Source organism: Zootoca vivipara, chromosome 17, assembly GCF_963506605.1.
Source record: "Zootoca vivipara chromosome 17, rZooViv1.1, whole genome shotgun sequence".
NCBI lineage: Eukaryota > Metazoa > Chordata > Lepidosauria > Squamata > Lacertidae > Zootoca > Zootoca vivipara.
Genome location: NC_083292.1, coordinates 20,802,928 through 20,820,143, shown reverse-complemented (window position 1 = coordinate 20,820,143; position 17,216 = coordinate 20,802,928). Strand labels below are relative to the sequence as shown.

Genomic DNA, 17,216 nt, shown 5'->3' with positions numbered 1-17,216 from the left:
CTTTTTCATCAACGGAGGGCTCCTAATATTGATATTTGATGGACTGAATTTGTGTATGGTGAATTTATGTCTCTCCCCACCCCCACCCCCAAAGAAGCCCAGGGTGGAAAATGCACCCACAACTGAAAACCAAATCAATCATCCTAGAACGTTCTAGAAACATTCCTTCATCTCTTCAGACACACACATTTGATGCCTTTCCCTCCCACATTGAATGTGGTGGTGCAGGGGTTGGGTATGGAGGTTTGCTTGTTTGTTTGGGTTTTTTTTTTTAGTCTTACCTTTTTTATTGATTTCATTTATATCCCACCTTTCCCTCTGGGGAGCTCAAAGTAGCCTACATACTTCTCCCCCCCCAAAAAAAAAATTATGCTCACAACAACGTCCCTGTGAGGTAGGTTAGGCTGAGAGATGACGATCCCAAGGTCACCCAGTGAGCTTCATGGCTGAGTGGGGGATTCAAACCCTGCTCTCCCAGGGTCCTAGTCCGACACTCTAACCACTACACCAGGCATCCCCAAACTTCGGCCCTCCATATGTTTTGGACTACAATTCCCATCATCCCTGACCACTGGTCCTGTTAGCTAGGGATCATGGGAGTTGTAGGCCAAAACATCTGGAGGGCCGCAGTTTGGGGGGGTTGCCTGCACTACACCATACTGGCTCTTGGGGGGCGGAGAAATGTAGGTATTCTGCCTGTTTGTGGGGAGGAGAGCGGTGGCGATTCTGAGCACGGCCAGTTTCTGTGCCACGAGAGGGGTATTTTGTGGTGCCTACAACAGTTCCTTAGATTTTCAAATGGGACTCCAGACACAGCTTGGAGTGGGAGCTGTGCTGTACAGGGAGCTTATTCTCCGTAAGATCCTGACAAAACAGCTTACTTGAGGACTCCATTTGCTTACGGAAAACGTCTGGTTGTTCGGAAGGTAGGGTGGGGGAAACAGGGTTTTTAACGTGTGTGTGTAATGGAGTATTCTGGATAAGGGCCTGGCTGGCTGCGACAGTGGAATCCTGAAGAGGATAAATCCCCATAATGCCCCTTCTTGTCTCGGATCTCATTTGGTAATCTCTACAGTGAAATTGGTGCTATATAGCAGCAAGGACATCACAATGTGTGTGTGTGTGTGCGCGCGCATGCGCAATCATCACTATTCTCAAATGACCTCGAATGGTTTTATCGTTTATCATCGTTAGGTTTCCAAGGTTTGGCATGGGCGGATAACCTTTAACGGTAACCTATTACTTCAGTGAAAGCTCTTGATTAACAACAAGCATCTTCTTATACTTCCCACAATGAGCTGCTAATAATAAATTTGGTGGGCTGTTTGGGGGGGGGGGACACACAAGGCCATCTGTTGATAAATAAAACATTAGCCTGGGTTTCCAGTCAGCCTTTGCTAGGTTGCTCTGAAGCAGCTTGTGTGCCATTTTGCGTTTGTAGCCAGGATTGTGACGGCCTAAGCACACACTGCACCCTGAACAAACAGCTCCCACAGTTCTTTAGGGGGAAGCCATGACTGTTTAGAGTGGTATTCCACCGCTTTCAATTAATGGTATGAATGGGGCCTAGCTTAAGAGGCACGTTAACTGATAGTTAGTGTATCCATAATGCAAATTGATGGTGGCTTCTTATTTTCTCTTAGTATTATTCATAGATAGTTATTTTCTTTTTTAAAATTCCCCTTCTTCTTTTTTAATTTGCAAGTACAAATTTTTGTTTCAAAGGGGTGAGCAGTTCCAAAGTTCACTCCTTTGAATGACAGGGGTGGGACCTGAAAGCAAGGGGTGGGGACCCTTCAGATGTTGCAATTGCCCTCCCAACACCCGCTGAGGCTGCTGGGAGTTGGAATCCCAGTGACATCTTGAGGATGTTCCTGCCCTAAGAGACTTTCCATCAGTTCAACCAATGGGTGGTGATAGATTTTAATTAAATCTGTATACCGCTGTTCACCTGTAGATCTTGGGGTGGCTCACAACACAAATGTACAAGATGAAAGCACAAAATACATAATAAAAACAAGAACAACAACACAATCCAGTAAAATCTGCTCCCCCCCCCACCAGCTCCTTCCCCACAATTTAAAGGGCATCAGATGTCGATTGGCCAAAGGCCTGGTTGAAGAGGAACGTTTTCGCCTGGCGCCTAAAAGTGTATAGTGGAACCTTGGTTTACGCCTACCTCCGTTTACGAACGCCGCGGACCCGGAAGTGTTTACATCCGGGTTCCGCGGCGTCAGATGCGCAGACGTGATCTGCGCAGCGTGTGTGTGCGCAGAAGTGCTCTATCGGCGAGCAAATGCCTCGGCGAGCGAACGCCTCCGCAGAACGGATTGCGTTCGCAAACCAAGGTACCATTGTATAATGAAGGTGCTGGCCGAACCTCCTTGGGGAGAGCATTTTGCTCTATTTTTTTTTGTATGTGTGTGTCTCCTCCTCTCCAGGGATCGGAAAAGGAAGAGGTTTGTGGGGCAGACGGGCCAGGAGAATAAGAAGAAGATCCGAACGGAAAGTGGGGCCTACATCAACAGCTCCTACAAAGGCAACCTGTATCCTTCCGAGATGACAGGTCCATCCTTCGCATGCCCAGGGCCAGGATCCATGTCTGAAATCCTGGGCAGCTGCTGCCAGTCGGTGAAGACAACACTGAGCTAGAGTGACCAATGGCCTGAATCAGTATAAGGCAGCTTTTTATAGAGTTCCTGTGTCGTACAGAAGGGTGGAGAGGGCGAACAGATAGGGGCCACGTAGTTGTTGCTTTGGGGATAACGGAAATGAGCCCGGAGAACAGATGATTGAGGACAGGAGGCGATAGTACTCTTCTTCGGAACCCAAAGCGCTGTCATATCAAAGAGGGCAGCGGCTTGTTCTGTACAGTCATACCTCAGGATATGTCTGTGTACATGTTGCGTCTTTTCAGGTTACAGATGCGCCGAACCCAGAAGTCCCGGGACGGGTTACTTCCGGGTTCGGCGCAGCCGTGACATGCGCAGAAAGCGCTGCATTGCATCACGCATGTGCGCAGATGCGGCACTTCATGTTGCGGCCTTTTCATGTTGCGAACAGGCCGCCGGAACGGATCCCGTTCTCAACATGAGGTACCACTGTGTTTCCCTGAAAATAAGCCATAGCAGGATTGCTATGCATTTCCGCAATATAAGCCATATCCCGAAAATAAGACATGGACGCGGCGCCTCCCAGCAACAGCTCGCTGCCCTCAGCCATGCCGCGCCGCACAGAGCCCTTCCCGCTGGAATAAGGACCCCCCCCCCCCTAGAAAATAAGCCATAGCGTGTCTTCTTGAGGATATAAGACAGTGTCTTATTTTCTGGGAAACATGGTAGATTATAGCAGGGTAGATTTCAGTCGAATGAGAGGAGAAGCTTCTTAATGTCGAGAAAAGTTTGGCAGCTTCCCACGAGACTTGCCCAAAGAGTGGTTGCCCTCTTGAGCTCCTCCAGCACACACTGGAGAGCCATCTACTCTTTTGATGAGGTCGGGGAGAAAGGGAGCCTGGTGAGAAGCCCACGGTCCATATTGGAACGCTGCTTGGAAAGAGTATTGATTGTGTGGTTTCCTGACCTCGTGTACCCCAGCTACGACAAATGGAAAAAGAAGAACAAGATAGACGATCAGGATTCGGACTCAGATCCGGAAGGAGAGCGCAGAGCCGGGAAGAAGCGGAAAGGCAGGGGTGAGTGTTTCCCCAGGGAGGGGACATGGTCTATGAGTGGTTTCCCCTGGCTCCCCCTGAAGCGGTGCACAAGTCAAAGGGAATTGTGTGTCTGTGTGGTTTCCCTTGGCTCCCTCTTACAACTTAAGAATCTATTTCAGCATCCCTAAAGAAAAGGCATTATGGACGGTATTTCCTTCACCTTTTTGGCAGCAGGTGGAAAATAGGCCCTTTTTTATAGGTGGAAGTCAAAACATTTTGCTCTTTGGAGAGGTTGTCGTGTTGGCATCTGGAGAAACAAGTTTGAGGCAGGGTAGTTCTTCAAGCTTTCAAGTCTTCTGGGAATCCTAACAGCAGCTTGTGGACCAAATAATAAGGGCTGCCTTCAGATGTCTTCTAAAAATCAGATAGTTGTTTATTTCCTTGACATCTGATGGGAGAGAATTCCACAGGGTGGGCACCACCATTGAGAAGGCCCTCTGCCTGGTTCCCTGTAACTTCACTTCTCGTTGTGAGAGAACCGGCAGAAGGCCGTCAGCGCTGGACCTCAGTGTCCGGGCTGAACGATGGGAGTGGAGACGCTCCTTGAGGTATACTGAGCTGAGGCCATTTAGGACTTTAAAGGTCAGCGCCAACACTTTGAATTGGGCTCGGAAACGTACTTGGAGCCAATGTAGGTCTTTCAGGACCACTGTTATATGGTCTTGGCGGCCACTCCACAGCTACAGTGAGCGGAACGTAACACACACGCCTGGTCTTGCTTTCTTACTGTATTTCAATGGAATAATAATGCACACACTTGTGATTCCCTCTGAAGGTGCCCACCCTGCCCCGTCTTCCCACGGCAGCCGCGGCCCCCAGCAGGGGAAGGTCCGCTCAGAGCTGAAAACCAAGCAGCAGATCTTGAGGCAACGGAAGAAGGCAGCCAAACATCGCTTCCTGCAGAGCGGCAGCTTGAAGCGCCTGAAGTCACGCAACCGGCAGCGGGTGCAAGAGATGCGCCGGACAGCCTTTGGGCGCGGGGCAGCCAAGAAGGGCAAGATGCGGAAGAGGATGTAGGCGGGGGCAAAGCCAGGGGGGTTGGCTTCCGAGAGCTCTGGCGACGACCGTCATTTATTTGCTGTGTAAACTCTGGGAAAGATGAAAAGCACCCTTTAATTTTCCTGGCATTTCCACTTCCTGTGTCGGAGAAAGCCTCCTTTTACCAAGCTTCTACGAGCGTTCCTCTCTCCCTCCTACCTTTTATGTTAATCGGTTTGGATCGATGCCATCTTCCACCCCCAAACTTTCCTCTGCTGTACCCACAGCTGCTGCCCTGAATTTGAACCTGGGCTGGGCTGAACATTTATCCTGCGGGTCGCCCCCAAACCCTCACCTGTTCTCCGTCAGTTACTGAGCCAAAATAAAAAAATCACCACTGAAAAATTATCAAAGTGGAGACAGTGGGCTGCATCTGATGTGCATTTAACCTGTGCAATTTCAACCATGCACCCAGATGGAACGGCACAAGTTAGATCTGTGTAAGGAAGAGAGCTTAAAAGCTCTGTTCGCACTGGGGTCCGTTTGGGGCTACCTGAAGAGGAAAGAGCTTTTAAGCTCTCCGCCTTGCTCAGGGGCAGGGGGGAAGGCCTGCTCAGTGTACCAGCTCTGGGGTGCATATGTGACACCCAGCACGAGCATCCGTAGCCTCCCGGGTTTGGCGCACCTTCTCCCCGCAAGCAGACCCAGCTCAAAGAGAGCTTTGAAGCTCTCACCTCATCCTGTATATGTTTAGTTCCACTCGGAATGCACCTTGTAGAATAGTGGGTAGGAAGGATTTAGACACAGCTCTCAAAACAACCAGCTCTTTATTCTAGCTCTGAGTCCAGACTGAACAGCAGCTTAGCCGACTGGCTTATATAGTACTCAGTAACAAACTTCCCCTAGCTACCCAATCCGTGAACAGCACTCTCAATCCTTCATTTGCATGTTGTGGACCTGAGTGAGAACTGCAGCCACAGTGGGCAGGGTAAGAACTGCAGCCATGGTGGCCAGAAGGAATACTGCAGTTAACTTAATACATAACACACCTGTTGCGGAACGCAGGTGGCACTGTGGTCTAAACCGTTGAGCCTCTTGGGCTTGCCAATCAAAAGGTTGGCGTTTCGAATCCCCGCAACAGGGTGAGCTCCCATTGCTCTGTCCCTGCTCCTGCCAATGCAGCAGTTCGAAAGCACACCGGTGCAAGTAGATAAATAGGTACTGCTGCGACGTCAAGGTAAACTGTGTTTCCGTGCGCTCTGGCTTCCATCACGGTGTCCCGTTGTGCCACAGAAGCAGCTTAGTCATGCTGGCCACATGACCCGGAAAGCTGTCTGGACAAATGCCTGCTCCCTCGGCCTGAAAAGCAGGATGAGCGCCGCAACCCTATAGTCACCTTTGACTGGACTTAATCACCCAGGGGTCCTTTACCTTTTTATCGTAGTCCCACTTCGAACGCACCTGTTGGAATTGATGGAGCTCGCCATCTGGCGTCTGTTAATGTCAATGGGTTGTCTCCAATGTAGCGCCACATTAAAGTCTCCTAGCTTTATACTTTTTCTCTGCTGGCGAAATGGTTTTGTGCCAACAGAACGGAGACTGCCTAAGCAAGAGGATGGGCAATTTGGCTTGAGCAACGGGTTACGCAATCCATTGTACAGCGAGCTCCCACCAGCACAGTTGCTCTGCGTGGTTCGTCCGTTGCACAACATTAGCACTCACCCGCCTGCTGCTGCAATAGCTCCTCGTGCCAGTGGACAGAGAACGTTGGGGACAGACTAGGGGGGTTACTCTGATTAGAACTATAAGGGAGAATTTAGACACGGGGAAGAGCGCATCGGTTTTCCTGGTTATAATGCTAGTGCTTCTGTCCTGGTGTTTGGAGCAGGGGGCCTCAAGGCAACAGACGTAAAAATTAAGCAAATAGGAATTGTGTCAAGCTGTCCCTTGCTCAGGAGTCTGACCACTCAGCTACATTCCCCCTTCATTTTAGGTTCTCCCCAAGGCCCTGGCACCGTGGTGCAACAGATCCCTCCAGCGCCCCTGCCCTGTTTCCCAGCACGGCAGGCGGAGCTGCGCGGCGGGCACAGTGTGGCTGCCAGGGCGCAGCTCCGCAGCGGGCAGGCGGGCACAGCTGCGCAGCGCCCCCCTGGCGGGCGGGCACCCTGCGCCACCCAGCCTGGCCGTAGGGCCGGCCCTGGTTCTCCCCACCCCCAGAAAACATCAGGATTCAATGGCCACTGAGCACATTCTCCGTGGCAGCCCCTAAGTTGTGGAACTCCCTCCCTCACAAAGGTGCGCCTAGCACAGGCATCCCAAAACCTCGGCCCTCCAGATGTTTTGGACTACAATTCCCATCTTCCCCGACCACTGGTTCTGTTAGCTAGGGATCATGGGAGTTGTAGGCCCAAACATCTGGAGGGCCGCAGTTTGGGGGTGCCTGGCACTGCAGAGCTTTTGGCAGATGCCGAAGGCACCCAAGATCTGAGGTTTCAGGGCCCACCTTAGTCCTGTAGGGACCTGTTTTAACTTTTCTTAATTCTGAATTTTAAAGGGCTGGGACCTGCCCTGGGACCTGCTGGTTGAAGGGCTGGTAATAAATTCGATGGTGATGATAATAAACTCGCCCCAGGTGGTCGAGGTGGTTGGCTGGGGTCTGTCTCAGAGCGAGATGCTGGTGTTGGTTCTGGCTGAGGGACTGGCGTGGGATCCCCTTTGCGGAAGTTGGCCAGGATGTCGTTCAAGTCCATGACACAAAGCTTGACCTGGTGGCATCGGAGCAACAGAGATTCGTAAAAAGATTCAGTCAGCGGCAAACATTTACCCTGTTTCCCCTATTTTAAGACGTAGTCATAAAATAAGCCATAGCAGGATTTTTAAGCATTCAAGGAGTATAAGCCATACCCTGAAAATAAGACATAGTGATAGGCACAGCAGCAATGCCGGCTGCGGCAGGAGGAGGAGGAGGAGGAGGAGGAGGAGGAGGAAAATAAGACACCCCCTGAAAATAAGCCATAGTGTTTTTGGTTGGGGTTTTTTTTTTTTTTTGGAGGAAAAATAAATATAACACGGTATTTCGTGATTGTAAAGCAAAAAACAAACTCAAAGTGGTTTACTAAAGAGATAAAAGAATAAAATTATCAATAAGAACAAATAGGAATAATGGAAAGACCTTTGGAACGTCTTAACAATAGACGAAATTTGGCAAATTTTCTGCCAGGCCAACGTCAAGGCATTTGCTATTCATAAAAGCAACCCTTAACAGCTTGGAACCAGTTTACTCGTGGGATCGCCTTGCTCCTTATGCACCCACCCGACACCCACCTGACATGATTCTGCAGATTGCACATCATAATAAATCGATACCTTAGTGCGGCAGCATCCCAACTTGGGAACTCCCTGCCTTTTGACATCAGGCAGGTGCTTCGCTATACTCTGCTATAAATATTTTTGGTTAGGCAAGCGTATCCAGACACGTAGAACGCCAGCAAGCGTTTTAAACTAGCTTTGTTTGTTTGTTTAGCTTATCGTCAATTATTTTTAAATGTTTTACATAGTTGTTGTTTAAATGTGTATATACTGCCCATTTTGTTGTTTTATCCTTTTTGTAAACCACTCTGAGGGTGGGTTTCTGGGGTTCTTTTTTTAAAAAATCAACTGAGATATCAATTTTTGTGAAATGAATAAGTGAAATGGAATAATTTGAATAAATCCTGTCCCCTGCTGACAAACCCTATTGCCATGCTGAGGGAGCAGGTTTTTTTGTGAAGGGTGGTAAATGCCATCCCCTACCCCCCACCCCATTCTGAAGGAGATTCATACAAACAAGACCTCTTTTGGTCTCATTCAGGGGCCCCCAAACTTACGTCACCCGAGGGCCAGTGCCATTAGCGCCGATTGTGCTGCAGGCCGGAGCACGCGGGAGCGCACGCCCATACGCATGCACACACGTGATTTCTGGCACACGTCCGGGTTGCCAGAACACTGGAAATAGCTTGTGCGCATGTGCATGGGCCTCCTCCGGCCCGGAAGTGCTCAGGAAATGACGCTTGCGCATGCACACAAGCTATTACTGATGCTCCAGCGACCTGGAAGTGGGCAGCCGTGCCGCGCCGCGCCACACCGTTAACAGCGGGGGTCGCTGGGGGCCACATAAAAGAGCCTCACGGGCCGCATCCAGCCCCCGGGCCTTAGTTTGGGGAAGCCTGGTAATTCTTGGGGAAGACTTTGGGTTTTTTGGGGTAAGGAACAGAGGGCGGGGTAAAGAAGGAAATTAAAGAGGAAAGGAGCGAATGAAGAGCGCTGCTGAATCAGACCAAAGGCTCAGGCAGCTGGAAAGCTGCCATTTTAAACTGCCAACAGAGCAGGCACAGTGTCGGGCGTTCAAGGACAGAGTGGGAATTTAAAACAGCAGCAGTCCAGGCCCATCAACCTCAGAGGGCCCAAGATTGGTGTCTGAGCTCATGGACCTTTCTGGGGCCCTGTTAGCTGCTCACTGCTTGCAAAGCTCCCAAGGAGCTGCTTAAAAGGGGGGGGGGCACTTGTGCCTTCCTACTGACCACATCGAGTTGGGCTGCCGTGTCTTCCATAGGCACGTCGGCTGGCAGCTTCCTCTGCTTTGCAACCATCTGGAAGAGGTTCAAAGCTGCCAGCTTGATCCGCCCAAGCTCCAACGTCTTGTCGGCAGCGGTGTTTTGGATGCAAACCCAGCTAGACTCCTGCAGCGGGCACGACAAGAAAAGAGAGTTAGGGGCACCTCTCGCCTCTTTCATGCATGTGTGAGGAACCTTTGGCCCTGCGGGTGTTGCTGAACTACGACTCCCATTAGCCCCAGCAAGCATGGCCCATGAGCCATAGCTGCCAAGTCTCCCGTATTCCCCGGGAAATCCCCGTTTTTCCAGCTGTTCCTAGCTGAAAAAACGGTTTGTTTTTTTTGTTTCCCCCCGGTTTATTCTGGCGCGGTGGCCATTTTGGAACTGGGCGGAGCATGCTCAGAAGTGACTTTTGATGCTGCTCTGCCCAGTTCCAAAATGGGTGCAGTGCGGCTTCTGGCGCGGCGGCCATTTTGGAACTGGGCAAAGCAGCATCAAAAGTCACTTCTGAGCATGCTCCGCCCATTTCCAAAATGGCGGCAGAGCTACTTCCGGTCTGCTACTTCCGGCCGGTCCCTTATTTATCCGACAGCAACTTGGCTGGTATGCCATGAGCAGGGATTGTGGGAGCTGTAGTTCAGCAAAACATCTGGAGGGCCAAAGGCACCCCACATCTACCCTGCGTGTGCCTAGGCTTTGTGTATTTGTTTTTTTCCGTTCTCCCCCACACACCTTTTTCTCTATAAGGAGCTCAAGCCAGCATGCTTGGTTTTCCCTTTCCTCATTTTAATCCCCACAACAACTCTGTGGTTAGGCTGAGGGGCCTTGACTGGCCCAGTGAGTTTCATGGCTGGGGATTTGAAACCGGCTATCTCACAGGTTCTAGTCTGACCCTCTAACCCAGGCACCCGCAGACTTCGGCCCTCCAGATGTTTTGGACTACAATTCCCATCTTCCCCGACCACTGGTCCTGTTAGCTAGGGATCATGGGAGTTGTAGGCCAAAAACATCTGGAGGGCCGCGGTTTGGGGATGCCTGCTCTAACCGCTCTACCCAAATGGCCACATTACTTTCATGCACAGAGTTTCTGAGTGCAGGGTGGGAGCAAACTACCCCAGAAGGAGCACAATGTGTCCCCCACCAGAGTTACTACCCCACCCCACCCCACCCCCACCCCCAACATCCCCATATGCATAAAATTCTAGGAATCAGTTAGCTATTATGGGAAGATGAATTCTACATTGCCTAGGGATGCCATGTCCCCAAAATATCAGGGACAGAGTTGTTCAGCTTTTTGGGGGGGGACATCTCCCCCCCTTAAAAAATGATTTGGGGCTTTACTTTGATTTTTAAAGAATTTTTTTAAAAATAAAAACAACAACCCAACTTGACGTAGGGTTTTCCCCGGACATTTTGCCAATTCTGCCAAAACCCGCTTGAATGCCATTATTTCTGTGCGATTCTCGGACGTATCCGGGGAAACTCAGCCCTAGGATTGCCTGCCGATCTCTGATGGAATAGAAAGGTTTTCGACCATTTATCCTGGATCCCGTCGTCTTACCAGTTCCAGGACCCTGGTCTGGGCTTGCTCCAGCTGCGCCTGCAGTTCCGCCACCCGGTTGTTTTGCTGCAATATCTGGTTGCTGCTTTCCTCCGTGTAGCGTTGCAGGCGGGCACGCTCCTCCTCCACGGCTTCCCGGCCAACGAGCTCCCTCTGGGCCAACGTGGCCTGTGTGGCCATCAGAGCCTGGAACCGGGCAATCAGCTCTGGGATGCCCTGAAACTGGGATGGATAAGAGGATGGAGAGTAAACAGTCACCATGCAGGACTACAACTCCCATTATCCCTGACATTGCTTGGCTGAGGCTGATGGGAGTCGGAGTCCAACGGGCAGGGTAACCATGTTGGCTATCCCAGCATCAAGCCTTTTTCCAGGGGGTGGACGGGGGAAGCTCGCAGAAGTGGATCATAATTTTTATTTTAATATTATCCTTTGTTAAGGGACACAGGTGGCGCTGTGGGTTAAATCACAAAGACTAGGGCTTGCCTATCACAAAGTCGGCAGTTCGAATCCCTGCGACGGGGTGAGCCCCCGTTGCTTGGTCCCAGCTCCTGCCAACCTAGCAGTTTGAAAGCACGTCAAAGTGCAAGTAGATAAATAGGTACCGCTCCAAGCGGGAAGGTAAACGGCATTTCCGTGTGCTGCTCTGGTTCGCCAGAAGCGGCTTAGTCATGATGGCCACATGACCTGGAAGCTGTACGCCGGCTCCCTTGGCCAATAAAGCGAGATGAGCACCACAGCCCCAGAGTCGGTCACGACTGGACCTAATGATCAGGGGTCCCTTTACCTTTATCCTTTGTTACCTTAATTTTCTGTGTGTAATCCGAATGTAACTATGGTTGATTTTAATAAATAATTTTATAATTTCAAGCTTCAAGGTGTCTTACAACGTATTTCTTTACTATGTTACAGGACACAGGTAAAAATATAGATACATACAAGAACACAAATTCCTCACTCCAGAGCATCTTTCTGTTTTTTCGCTTAAAGAAGCTAGATTCCCAGGGGTGGCAGTGAGTAATATTTTTTTCTGAAAAGGGGGCAGGGGTCCAAATAAGTTTGGGAACCTCCAGGCTAGATAGATGAAACAGTTTGACGTGGTAGAAGGCAGCCTCCATGTTCCTAAGAGGAGAGGTCCCTGCCCTGATGAGCATACAATCTAAAATTTGACCCAGGAGACAATAAGGAATGTGGAAGGGTCCCGGGGCCTGCCATATCAGGTAAGCTGAAGACTTACCTGCCTCAGATGGGTAGGCAGTTTTTGCACCAGGCTCTGCCCTGGACCCATCACAAGCCATGAAGTTCCAGCCCTGGCGTCTCTAGGAAGACTTCAGGAGAGCTGCTGCCCGCTTGTGTGGACAATACTGAACTAGATGGGCCAATGGTCTGATTTGGTATGAGGCACCTTCATGTGTTCTGATGCAGTAGGGTTTTAAACTAGATATGTATTTCAAGCTCAAGGCTGGCCCAAGACATTTTGCCGTCTGAGGCAAAGGACATGGGGCCCCCTCCCGGTTCCACAGAGAGAAGCTGGTGATCAGTACAGTTGTACCTCGACTCCCGAACGCCTTGGGAGTCAAATGTTCCAGCTCTCGGACAATCAAAAAACGGAAGTGAGTGTTCCGATTTTCAAATGTTCTTTCAGAAGCCAAACATCCGATGGGCCTTCCACAGCTTCCGATTGGCCAATCAGAAGCCCCACCTGGATTACCTGGGCCCCCACCCTTGCCCATGTGGTGCAGGGAGACTGTTGAATTTGCACAGGGGAGTTCTAGGTTGTTGTGTTTTGTGTGTTTTTTTTTTATAAAAAAAGCTTCCTGAGCAACCTTGGGCCAATCCCTGTATCTCAGTCTAACCTACTTTGTAGGACTGTCATGAGAAGCAAGGGGAGAGAAATCATGTCTGCTAGCTTGCATTTGCAGGGAGGTTGGGATAAAAATGTAAACAGAACTACAGTTGCACCCTGGATCCCGAATGCCTTGTGAGTTGAACGTTTTGGCTCCCAAACGCCACAAACCCGGAAGTGAGCGTTCCAGTTTGCAAACGTTCTTTGGAAGCCGAAACGTCTGACGCGGCTTCTGATTGATTGCAGGAGCTTCCTGCAGCCAATTGGAAGCCGCACCTTAGTTTCAGAATTCGATCGGATTTCCGGAACGGATTCCGTTTGACTTCCGAGGTACGACATTGCTTTGTGTGCAGAAGGCCCCAGATTCAATCCCCAGCATCTCCAGGTAGAGCCGGGGATGTCTGAAATCATGGAGAACAGCTGCCATTCAGCACAGACAATACAGTGCAGGCAATGTTCTGACTTGGTAAAAGACAGCAACCTATGTCATGATGGCCACAGCTCAGTCGTAGAGCATTTACCTTGCATGCAGAAGGTCCCAGGTTCAATCCCTGGCAACTCTAGGTATGACTTGGGCAGCTGCTGCCAGTTAGTGTGGGATAGAATACTGGGGCAGACAAGTCACAACAGTTTCCAGAGTGTCCACATGGAGGACCACATGGAGGAACACCTGACCAGGTCAGTTTCCTGTTCCTCCACACATGCAAATGAGATGGGAAAGGTGGCAGATAAATTCACTGGCCAGTAGCCATTTCCCTCTCTTGGACCACACACTTCAGAGAAGCAACATCTTAGCGTTAAGAGTCTCTCTCGGCTTCCTGCCAAGAGAGAGACCAAATGGAGCCTTACTTTACTAAATGTACATAAATGTAACTTTTCTAAGCAAGCCTGCCTTTCTGGGATTATGCTGTTAACTCAGGATGTACTGTAAATAAACTCTTTTTACTTTTTAAAGAGCACTGTGTCGTGTCTTTTCTTTTAAGAGGGATAAAGGGGATTTCCCAGGAAGTATAACATTGTTGTACAGGTTTTAACAAACCTAAACGCTCACATTTTGCTGCGCACAAAAGGGGAATGTCACTCTGCTGATATTGGAAGCTTGATAACACATGCTTGGATAGGATTTATCTAATAATATATCCTGATCCACGTTCCTAACATTCCCACAGTTAGTGCACGCAATACTGAGCTAGATGAACCAATGGATCCAATACAGTATAGCACAGCTTCCTATGTTCTGGCTGAAGGCCTTGACTTGTGCCAGAAACCTCACACAGGGAGGGTTTTGGGGGCGGGTCCTCCTAGTGCCTCCTCTCAGGTTCCCGCCCTCTCATCTCCCCACCCTCTCACCTGCTCCGTCTTTTCCAGAACCTTCTGCAGATACTCCGGGAAGGCCTTGTGTCTCTCCAGCTGCCACTGCAGCTTGTCCTTCACGGCCAGCAGGTGTGCAATTTCCTCCTTGAGGCGCTCAGCTTCCGCCACTCTCTGGGCCGCTTGTTGCTTCTCCTCGCCGGCCTTCCGCAGAGCCCGGCTCCGCTTGGCATCATTGTCCTACGGGAGATGGGCCTACGGGTCGTGAGAGTCACACAGAGAGGCCTAGCTGCATCCCTGCCGGCCATACCACCACCTAACTCATCCCCTGAGCGCTTACAGACCTTCAGGAACTTGTCAAACTTTAAAATGGACTTTTTGAGCTGGCCCTCTTTGAGCTCCAGTTCCTTCCGTCGTTGCTGCAGCTCTTCCATTTTCAACTGGAATTCCTTGGAAGGGGGGCAAAGGAATGTCAGTCAGGGAGGAGTCAGGCAAGTGAGTTTTCTCTTTCTCTTTCTCTTTTTCTTATTGGGTTACTACTTCAGTGGACGGTGGGAATGCTTTGGATGTAATTTATCTTGGTTACAGCAAAACATTTCTCAAAGTTCCCTGCATTGTTGTCGTAGTTAGCAAACTGGACGCATTCAAGCTAAACAATAACACCATCGCGTGGAGCTGCAGTTGGTTGGAAAACCACCCTCATCGAGGGCTGCCGATCAGTGTAGACCATAGCTGCCAAGTACCCTGTTTCCCCTGGGAAACCCCCGTTTTTACTTAGCTTTTCCCGGTGGTCCCCCATATCACTTCGTCTCCCGTTTTTCTCCGTTATTTCCTCCTGCCAGCGGCCATTTTTTTTCTTTCTGATTTGCCCTTCTATGGGCACAAGAAATGGCCACCCCTGGCTTCAAAGTTTGCATCTACGCATGTCTGGAAGTGCATAGACGTGACTTCCGGTGTTGGCGGCAGCCATTTTTGGTGCCCATAGATGGGCAGAGCGACACCGGAAGTTGCGTCGACGCACTTCCTGACATGCGTAGAAGCGACTTTTGAAGCTGGCGGTGGCCATTTTTGGTGATAGAAGGGCAAAACGACACCGGAAGTTACGTCGACGCAACTTCCGGTGTCACACGGCTGCCGGTCCCGGATTCTGCAGTCCGGGACTTGGAAGGTAAGGTGTAGACCACACTGAGGTACATGGACCAGTGGCATGTCTTGGTATAAGGCAGGTTTCTATGTTTGTTCCAAAGTCTAAGACAGGCATAGGCAAACTCGGCCCTCCAGATGTTTTGGGACTACAACTCCCATCATCCCTAGCTAACAGGACCGGTGGTCAGGGATGATGGGAGTTATAGTCCCAAAACGTCTGGAGGGCCACGTTTGCCTATGCCTGATGTAGGTCTTTCTTATATGAAGCCAAACAGTGAGGACTGGTTGATGAGGTGAAGGAGGAACTGCCTCACTAACCTCATCAGCCCCCTCCCCTGACTACCTTCTTTCTTACAACTAGTCCAAAAGTTATCCCTGGCTGTCATCTTCCTCCTCCTCCTCCATCTCTGTGTTGCCCTTCTAGAACTCAGCAGAGAGGAGGAGGAGGAGGAGGAGGAGGAGGAGGAGGAGGAGGAGGAGGAGGAGGAGGAGGAGGAGGAGGAGGAGGAGGACAAAATAGGATCAGTCAGACCTGCCTGTCAGTGGCTGTGGCGCCATCTACTGTTGGACTCCCTGCCTTCTTCCCAACTGGCACACCGGCCACCATTTGGTCCAAGAGATGGTTTGGGGTGGTTCTCCAAAGAGTTTGCATTACCTCTTTCTGGGCCAACAGAGCTTGTTCCACCTCTGCCAGTTCCCTTTGTTTCTCCAGCAGACAGCAAGCAGAGGGCAAAAAGTCCTCTTCTCTTTCAGGAATTTTCCTGAAACAAACACACAGAAGGGTGTCTAAAGCCCCGTCCAAACCTCCTCTGGGAAATGCATCGAGGGAGACAGGCTAGTCTAGCATCACACCGCTGCATCTGCTGCTTCATATCCAGCAGGCTGCAATGACTTTAAGAAGACATCTGAAGGCAGCTCCGCTTAGGGAGGTTTTTAATGTTTGATGTTTTATTGTGGTTGTAATATTCTGTTGGGAGCAGCCCAGAGTGGCTGGGGAAACCCAGCCAGATGGGTGGGGTATAAATAACAATAAATAATAATAATAATAATAATAATAATAATAATAATAATAATTTTATTATCATCTGTCCAAGTTGTAGGCCACATTCACTTTATACACTTAATGCCCTATGGAACTTAAACAGTCATGGCTTCCCCCAGAGAATCCTGAGAACTGTGGTTTGTTAAGGATGCTGTGACACACACACACACACACACACACACACACACACACACACACACAAAGCTACAGTTCCAAAGCTTCCTGGGAAGGCAGATTTATTCCAAATCTTTCTGGAAATTGTAGCTCTGTGAGGGGAATAGTGAGGATCTCCAAATAACTCTCAGCACCCTTAACTTCAGTTCCCATCATTATTTGAGCGAAGCCCTGCTTGTTAAAGTGGTACAGTACAGAGGTGATATACACCCATGTCACCCCTAGTCTACAAGGTTTTTTTTAGAGGGGATTCTTTCCATGGACATAGGCAGGATTTTTGTTGGGGGTGCAAGCTTTTGTCAGGGGAGGGGGGGCAAAACCTCAGATTTGTATTGATTTGTATTATTTCTTCCTGATTTTTTTGGGGGGAGGCAGCTTCCCCCTGCCCCTCCCCCTTGGCTACGCCCATGATTATTTCAATGCCCCACTTGGAGATGCACTTGGGAATCGATCCTGCGTCCTGGGACTTTTTGCACTAGCAAAGCGCGTTGCTCTACCGCTGAGCTAAGGCCCTTTCTTTTAACCCTTGCGGAACCTCCGCCCGCTACTGTACAGTCAGTACAGACAGTCTCCAAGCCCGTGTCCCCTTCTCTCTTTGACCCTTCCCCGCCCGCCCCCCCCAAAAACCGAACAACCCCCACTTACAACATCTGCAGTTTGTCTAGGAAAGCCGCGCGCACTCTCTCCTCCAAATCCGAAGCCATCGCCACTCGTCCGAAGCCTCCCTTTCCTCTCCTGCGGCCGAATTTGCAGCCCGCGAAAGAAGAGGAACAAAACAATAATAGGTGAAGCAGACTTTTTTTTTAAATTGCCGGAGCAGCGCTAGCCCCAGCTGCCCGTTGCTAAGGAGACGG

At 50.1% G+C, this 17,216-nt stretch overlaps 2 protein-coding genes across 4 annotated transcripts in view; one reads left to right on the top strand and one right to left on the bottom strand.

Annotated features, from left to right (window-relative positions):
• Positions 1–4,833, top strand: part of DDX54 (DEAD-box helicase 54) — a 25,625-nt gene extending 20,792 nt beyond the window's left edge. The window contains exons 18-20 of the mRNA XM_035098505.2: positions 2,442–2,546; positions 3,594–3,691; positions 4,488–4,833. Coding sequence (XP_034954396.1) covers positions 2,442–2,546; positions 3,594–3,691; positions 4,488–4,729 — 445 coding nt within the window. The 3' untranslated portion in view covers positions 4,730–4,833. The remainder of the gene's footprint in view (positions 1–2,441; positions 2,547–3,593; positions 3,692–4,487) is intronic.
• On the bottom strand, positions 4,735–17,216 carry CFAP73 (cilia and flagella associated protein 73). Of its 3 annotated transcripts, XM_060269979.1 has the most exons (8): positions 17,008–17,216; positions 15,802–15,907; positions 14,345–14,449; positions 14,040–14,240; positions 10,844–11,065; positions 9,250–9,408; positions 7,318–7,455; positions 4,738–4,801 (listed from the first exon to the last, which is right to left on the bottom strand). In XM_060269979.1, exons 1-8 carry the CDS (start codon positions 17,064–17,066, stop codon positions 4,784–4,786), a joined length of 1,008 nt encoding a protein of 335 aa, XP_060125962.1. In that variant the 5' UTR covers positions 17,067–17,216; the 3' UTR covers positions 4,738–4,783. The 3 variants fall into 3 exon arrangements, with proteins under 3 accessions (XP_060125963.1, XP_060125962.1, XP_034954415.1); XM_060269980.1 differs by lacking the exon at positions 7,318–7,455 and having other exon boundaries at positions 4,735–4,801; XM_035098524.2 differs by lacking the exon at positions 4,738–4,801 and having other exon boundaries at positions 6,796–7,455.

Excerpts from the sequence above, each read along its gene's own strand:
- CFAP73 (XM_035098524.2), bottom strand. The coding sequence starts at position 17,066 with ATGGCTTCGGATTTGGAGGAGAGAGTGCGCGCGGCTTTCCTAGACAAA. Across the intron at positions 14,241-14,344 it reads AGTTTGACAAGTTCCTGAAG|GACAATGATGCCAAGCGGAG; the intron begins GTCTGTAAGCGC and ends CATCTCCCGTAG. Across the intron at positions 7,456-9,249 it reads CGGCAGCCCAACTCGATGTG|GTCAAGCTTTGTGTCATGGA; the intron begins GTCAGTAGGAAG and ends CGATGCCACCAG.